Source organism: Nicotiana tabacum, chromosome 13, assembly GCF_000715075.1.
Source record: "Nicotiana tabacum cultivar K326 chromosome 13, ASM71507v2, whole genome shotgun sequence".
In the NCBI taxonomy this organism is placed as follows: domain Eukaryota; kingdom Viridiplantae; phylum Streptophyta; class Magnoliopsida; order Solanales; family Solanaceae; genus Nicotiana; species Nicotiana tabacum.
In genome coordinates, this window is record NC_134092.1 from 13,991,953 (window position 1) to 13,999,487 (window position 7,535).

The 7,535-nt window shown below is 31.2% G+C and overlaps 1 protein-coding gene across 1 annotated transcript; it reads right to left on the bottom strand.

Annotated features, from left to right (window-relative positions):
* Nucleotides 1-958: 958 nt before the first annotated feature.
* LOC107764344 (putative trehalose-phosphate phosphatase J) lies at nt 959-5,639 on the bottom strand. The gene is made up of 10 exons (XM_016582898.2): nt 5,325-5,639; nt 4,795-4,935; nt 3,662-3,733; nt 3,412-3,504; nt 3,101-3,157; nt 2,897-2,998; nt 2,162-2,309; nt 1,973-2,043; nt 1,443-1,535; nt 959-1,275 (listed from the first exon to the last, which is right to left on the bottom strand). Exons 1-10 carry the CDS (start codon nt 5,562-5,564, stop codon nt 1,168-1,170), a joined length of 1,125 nt encoding a protein of 374 aa, XP_016438384.1. The 5' UTR covers nt 5,565-5,639; the 3' UTR covers nt 959-1,167.
* Between the last annotated feature and the right edge of the window lie 1,896 nt (nt 5,640-7,535).

Genomic DNA, 7,535 nt, shown 5'->3' on the forward strand with positions numbered 1-7,535 from the left:
ATCATGGTTACACTTAATTTCCACACTTGGGGAATCTTATATAAAGATAGTTGATGTTCATATTGTGCAAGCTAGTGTCATATTGTCAATAAGTCTTTTACTTTGCTTTAGCTTTTACCAAGTAGAAAAAGGGTTTCCAAAGTTACATTAGAAAGTTTGTTTCTGTTAGAAGAAAAGGATGGTTGCAGATCTGCAGTATGCAACAGATGAGGCAACAATGAGGACTGACTAAAAGTTAATAGCTAATAAAACCATTGGTATAGAAGAGCTAAAACAAGGAGATTCTTCTGATCTTGATACCCAAGGCCAATGGTTAGCCTAATCTTCTGCTTAATTCATTGGAAATTTGGAATAATAAAATATTTTAGTTATGTATTGTCACTCTATAAAAGTTAATATTTGTATTTATCGCGTGTTCTAGTGAGGGTTAGGGTATTCCCTATTATGAACCTACTCAAATTAGAACTAAGTTAGTTGATTCTCTTTGACCGGCCGGCCTTAAACAACCTTCACATATCTTGGTGAGATCCCAAGCATCCAAGAGGGGCCACTATTGATGCGAGTTGTAAGGAGTTTTGATCTCGAGTTAAGTTGGGATATCATTTCATACTTATAGATAGAAAGAGATCCACTGCATGAGTAACTCGGTTGTGCCTTAATTACATGTGCTCTACAGGCCACACTCCAAATTTTTTGCCAACGAGCCCTTTTTTAATTTGGAAGTAATAATTAACAAGTTAACTTGATACCATTAATATTTCTTTTTCTAAATTTTCAGTGCGTATAAGTTCTACCCATATGAAAAAAGTTCAAATATGTTGATCGTCCTCTTAGACAATAACAAGTTTCTATCAATTACCCAAAAAAAAGTTAAAATTTTGCTGTCCGATAAGACAAATGCAATTCAAAAAGTCAACTCGAATAATGCCTTTTGTCAAGATAAGCCAGAACCATAATATGAAGCAAACAATTATGGCGGATTTCCATTATATGCATTTAGCCAAGATACAAAAGCTAGTTACAAATTAAAGATGTACGAGGCCTTAAAGCTAATGAGAAAAGACGCACCTCTTTTCTATCCCATCTATTTTTCTTCTTCTAACCTTTTTAGTTATTTATAAACAAAACAAAAAAGGCATATTATGTGTACTACTAATTCGACAATTCTCAGTTCTTTAGAGATGCTTTTATCTCCTCAAGTTGCTTTTGAATCTTAGACTGTCTCCTTAAAGACAACCTTTTCCACTCTACTAACCGTCGTAGAAAAATCATAACCTGCCAAAGCAATTTTAACAAAAAAGTCACTGAATTTCTACAATATAAACACAACAAATGGAAATAAGTGAGAAAATAACAAAACATGTCTGATCTAACACGTTTTTTATTCGCAAGAAAATACAATTTTATGGTCAAATGAGAGCTTAATATTATAAGATTCTGACCTCGGATGGTTCTAGTAAAGAATACGATGCATATGTATCTTTTGGAGTTTTGGAGACAAGAATGCCAAAACCTTGCCCTCTTTCTCTTAATACCTATCACAACAGATAATCATATAATTAGTAATAAAAACAGTATTTAATTTTTACATATGACAGTATAAAATACTCTTTTTGTTCCACCTTATGCGACAACTTTCTAACTTTGAAAATATTTTAACTATAAACTTCTCATTTTACCCTTAATAAAATGATTATAGCCACACAAATATCTATGACTTGTTTTAGACCACAAGTTTTAATAGTATTTCTTTCTTTCATAAGTTTCGTGTTAATCCAAACTTTACCACATAAAGTGAAACAAAGGGAGTAATTTTTACGCTATCAAGTCACTTAAAGGACGATTTGCAAGTAATAATTCAAAAAAGTAGTATCATAACCTAGAAAATAAGGTAGATAACCATCTAAAATAAGTTAAAATACACTGTATTTTTATAAATTAAAAAAAAATAAGGAAGGAGAACATAGGAAACCTTGAAAGCATCTTCATCAGTTCGATCATCTCCAATATATACAGGAAAGACATCAGTACAATTAGCGTAACCTGTTGAAGAAAGAATAATTCTCAAAATAATTAGCATTAAATAGTTGATTTTTTCAATATTTTATTTTGGTGATAATAAAAAATAAAAATAGTTATTATTCGAAAAATAGATACTTACCAAGGGATTCAAGCAAAAATTCAAGAGCTTTTCCTTTGTCCCATTTAATAGTTGGCCGAATCTCTAATACTTTTCTCCCTTGGCTTAATCGAAGCTTTGGATATTCTTTTAGCACTGACTTTACTTGTTGTGCTAGTTCACCCCATTTCTGTAACATATATAAAATCAGATATTTTCTTAAACTTTTTTAAAGTTGGGAGTCTTTAATAAATTACCTTAACATTATTTGTGCTTTTAACACATGCTTTGTCTAACTTAAAAAGATGCTTCTCTTTTTCTTCTTTTATTTCAACTTTCAAATGGGTCATGTATATGGATAATGTATAATACTTCCTTCATCCACAAAAGAGGTAGCCGGTTACACGAAACATCTCACATTCTAGGAAAGGGCCGCATGTGTGATGTAGACAGTCTACCCTGATGTAACTATAAATAGTTGATTCCACGACTCGAACCTACGACCCATAGGCCACACAAAGACAACTCTACCGTTTGCTCTAAGGCTTCATTTGTGTTCTAAAATATGCTATAAATATTTTTATAGTTAAAAAATAATGTTATTAAGGATAAAATGAGCTAAAGGCCGGTAAATTACTTCTGAATAAAAAAATTATCATTCCTTTTTAAAAAACAAAAAGGTAAAATATGTCACATTATTTTATGGGATGGAAGAGTAGCATGCATTCAATCTTGTCAAAATTGAAAGAGGAATAAGTATGTGGAACTTTTACATACCTTTTCATCAACACAGCGGAAATGTACAGAGACACAAAACTTGTTATTCTCCACTCTAACACCATTAATAGAATTTGTTTTATCCAACAGTTCTTTGTAAACCTATAATTTCCATATCAGGTAAACTATCAAATAAACATTGTTATTTTATTTATCAACAGTAATTTACTTTCTACTTTATTTATGAATATGATGGATAATGACCTCAACAATCATTGGAAGAAATTCACTTGCTGGTTGGAAAAGAGCAGCTTGAGCTCCCTGGAATTTTAAGAATGGAAATGGTAATGTTAACGAGAGTTTAATAGGCACTGATAGCGTTAAAAAAATGTATACTATTGAGTAATCGCTTATTATAAGTGAGATTAAGAACCTGAACAAATAAGACAACTAATATGCTACCACACACTAAAATACACTGATACTATAAAGTTTTATTTATTGTATAAAAGTTAGATCATTTAAGATTTAACAAAAAGAGAAAAGGAAAAGAATATAAACTCAAGTTCACTTACTTTCTTGTATTTGGAATCTTTTGAAGGCCCTTCTATATCCATGCCATGGCTTCCAGCATAGTACAACTCTGCCAATTGTACAAAACTATATACCTATAATTATGCAAACCCAAAAAGATAAAATAAATAAAAATCAGTTTATAAACCTCAAAAACAAAAAAAACAAAAAAAAAACAGAAAAAGAAGAAATCTTGAAAAAACACAAACTTAAAAGGACTTAAGAAGAAGACAGAAAAATAAATAGATGTACCTTATCTCTGCACCTCCCACTAACAATAGCAGTTGGGAAATATCTAGCAAGCTTTCTCACTGTTCCTCTCATCTGATACACAGAAAGAAAGGGTTGACGACGTTGGAATAAATAGTAAAAACACTTTGAAAATATATGAAGACTTTCAAAATGTGTGCAGCAATCTATGACAAATAACTATATAAAAAGAGGCAGCAGCCCGTGCACAAGACACCCCGCTTTCATGTAAGATTTTGAAAAGGATCGCACCCTAAGTGGTCTAGTGCAGGGGCGGCTCCAGGGCATTTGAGGCCTAAGGCTAAAATGTGAGACCTAAGTATTTAAATTTTTTTTAAAAACTTAAATGATATGTATGGAGTAAAATTAATGAAATACCAAATACCAAAAAAAATAATACTAGAAAGATATTACCCGATTACTGATTTAGGAAGTTTGAAGAATGAAAATTTTGAGTCCAAAATATCTAGTTGTTTCTTGTCTACTTCAAAATTCTTGGTGTAAATCTTGAAAACTATACTATATTTTTTATAAAGTAATAGAAGTATAAAACTATTGGAATCTTAAAAATATTATAGGTGAACAAGAATAAAGAGAAAAGAAGAAGATATGTAGGTTCTGGAATATGAAGAGTAAGATTGAAACATTAGAAAAGAAGGAGTAAAAAATAAAATTATTAAATCAACTCAAATTGAAAATTATTCATCTATGTCAAATTTTTATTTTATTTACTCAAAAAGGTTTTTTTTCCCATTTATATGAAAAACACAAAAGTACTACTACATATTATTTTTAAAATATCTATAAAATATAAGTATATTATTTCAAAAAAATGGGGCCCCTCAAAATTGGGGGCCTAAGGCACATGCCTTACCCACCATACTGTTAGAGCCGGCCTTGGTCTAGTGTAAACAATTTATCCTAATGCAAATATTAGTGACTGCTTCCATAGCTCGAATCCGTGACCGTGATCTATAGGTGACGCGGAAATAACTTTATTGTTGTTTCAAGGCTCTCTCTCGAATAAAAGGCTCTCCGTTGTTAAACTGCACTGATGATGTACAAAATTTTACCTATATATATATATATAAAAACTGTAATTCAAAGAAGGAGTTTGAAGTGTTGAAAACACTTACAGCATCAGACATGAAAGCTTGATCAGGGTCATCAACAATGGGGGAAAGGGTGCCATCATAGTCTAAAAACATCACCATTTTCTTTCCTTTAGAAGCACTGATTATCTGCTCAAACATGTCTAGTGCTGATGGATGGTGCACCTGTTTCATTAAGCAACATAAGAATTTTTTTCATCTTTTTTTGTTCCTGATCTCAAATGGTGTCATCTATATTACGTAACTATAAAAAAAACAAAAATAATTATCTGTTTGTTCCATTTTACGTGACAATTTCCTTATTAGTTCGTTCTAAGAAATAACATATTTTTATCTATAAAAATAATTTAACTTTAAACTTTTTTTAAAACGATAAACTTTTATAACCACACAAATGTTATGAGTTACTACATGTCTTAATTACTTCCTTATTACGTGCAGGCTCCATGCAAGAAGGGCTAATAATGAGGAAGTTTTCAGCTTTTATTCTTTTCTTCTTGTTATTTTTTTCCTCTTATTATTGGTGAGAGTAAGTTTGTTAAGATTGAACTCACCATCCAAGAAGTATTGTCTTCAGAAAGAGAAGTACACTTGTGATGAGTTGGAGATGAAGCTCTCATTGAATCAACCCAAGAATTGATTCTTGGACCACTATTTATTTCAACAAGTGTCTTTCTTGAAATGTTGATGCAACTTCCCGGCGCCGGTGGCGGTTTCTGCACCGCTGCCGCCGTGAACGTGGCGGTGTTGATACCGGAATTAGGATCGGAAACCACCACATTCTGTTTAGTCATTTTAGCTACCTAGATTGAAAAACACACTTCTAGTGCCCAAAAAAACAAAGAGTTGAGAGAAAGTGTGTTTAACTTGGGGTGCTTTGGTTATTTTATACAGTTATAAGTAGACACTAGTGGACAAGGGCAAAAGGCAACGCACCTTTCAATGGACCCCTCGTTTGGCCCCAACCCCACAAAAATGCTCTGGGCCCCGCAGTAGGGTCTGTTAGCTGTGACCCACGGCTTAATATCGAGGAGAGGGTCCCACTACTAATAGTTAAGTGGTCCCACCAAACCAAAGTGGAAACTGGTCCAATCTCTTCCCTCTCCGCCGTCTTCGCCGTCGCCCATAACAGACTATTCCAGCTTGGATCCTACGTGGAAGATTATATGCCACGTCGGAAAATATGAATTTCTTTCTATCAGTAATTATATTTGTACCGGTACACTGGACCACCAGATTAGTAGCGTGTTTGGCCAAACTAGAAAAATCAACTTATTTTGAGAAGTGATTTTGAAAAAAAATACTTTTGGAGAGAATCAATTTGTGTTTGGCTAATCACTCTGAAAAATACTTTTGAGCAATAATTTGTGTTTGGCCAAGCTTTTCAGAAAGTGCTTTTAAGTATCAAATTACGAATAAGGACATGAATAGATTTACTTAATAGTTAATATTGTAAGTAAATAAATAATCTTGAAAATTTGTTATTACAAGCAATAATTAATTTTTTTCATTTTATTTAAGTAAAATATGAAAATAAAATTTAAAAGTACTTAATTATTTTAATATAAGTTAATTATATTAAAAATTATTCAACAAATATAAAAGCATTCACCCCTAAAGTCACTATATATTAGAAAGTTATCATAAAAATAATAAGAAATATTTATACATTAATATCCCAAGTATTAGATTTAACGGTTATTTTGGTATATACTATATTTTGTTAAGGGTATTTTTGATAAGAAGAAAAGTCAAAACTGCTTCTGCTTAACGGAAGAAGCTACTTTTTTCTGCTTTTCAGAAACTGCTTTTGCTTTTTCCCAAAAGTATTTTTTTTCCCCAAAATAACTTGGCCAAACACCTCAAATTAGTAAAAAAAAAGTGTTTTTGAGAAAAAAAATACTTTTGACCTATTGAGAAGCTTGGCCAAACAGGCTATAGAACAGGCAGATTTTTGCACAAGTACAAACTGATTTATTGAAAAACAAACAATATTATTTTCCAAAATGAATAACAATATAAGGAATAGAATTTTGAAATATCCTGGTTATGTAAAAAAAAATTAAAAATAATATTACTGTAAAAAACTTAAACTGTTAATTGATATAGAAACTTATGAATCCAATTTTCTATGACCAAACTTAGGGAAAGGCTATGATTTATCCTTTATTTTTATGATCCATTAGATAATATAACCAACTCCTAATGCAGTTAACGGATTCTTTTTTTTTTTTTTTTTTTTTTTCAGAATCAAGCAATAGGAAATTGTCTAAGGTCAAATGCTCTTTGTATACAGTATATATATATATATATATATATATATATATATATATATATATATATATATATTATACATTTAATATATATATTATATATCCGCAAGCTATTTTAAGTTTAAAAGATTAGGTAGCGACTATTTATATTAATTCTTTTTCTTTTTCAACTTTAGCGTCCTTTTTAAATTTTATGAAGACATGCGCAAAGACTTAAACATTTATACATATTCAATGCCTAATGAAATCATCATCGGCCTTAAAAAGACTGTGCCTTAGGGCATTGCAAAGAAGCCATCTGGCCTACTTGGTACAGTACTGTTGTAATTTCATCTTAGAGAATAAAATGAGAAAAAGGAGAGCAAATTCTAAACACCATATATAGTTAGGCCATTGTTCAATAATTCTTTGGAGAGAGTACAATTCGTCTTTATGGTGAGGGTCTCTGCATTTGGCTTTACAATGTTGTTATTGTGACTTGACTGTGTACTG

What these genes read in the sequence shown, in the direction of transcription:
- LOC107764344 (XM_016582898.2), bottom strand. Translation starts at nt 5,564, where the DNA reads ATGACTAAACAGAATGTGGTGGTTTCCGATCCTAATTCCGGTATCAAC. An exon ending in GTGGGAGGTGCAGAGATAAG is followed by an intron (nt 3,505 to 3,661) that starts GTACATCTATTT and finishes GCATAATTATAG; the next exon opens with GTATATAGTTTTGTACAATT. An exon ending in CTGATGAAGATGCTTTCAAG is followed by an intron (nt 1,536 to 1,972) that starts GTTTCCTATGTT and finishes CTGTTGTGATAG; the next exon opens with GTATTAAGAGAAAGAGGGCA.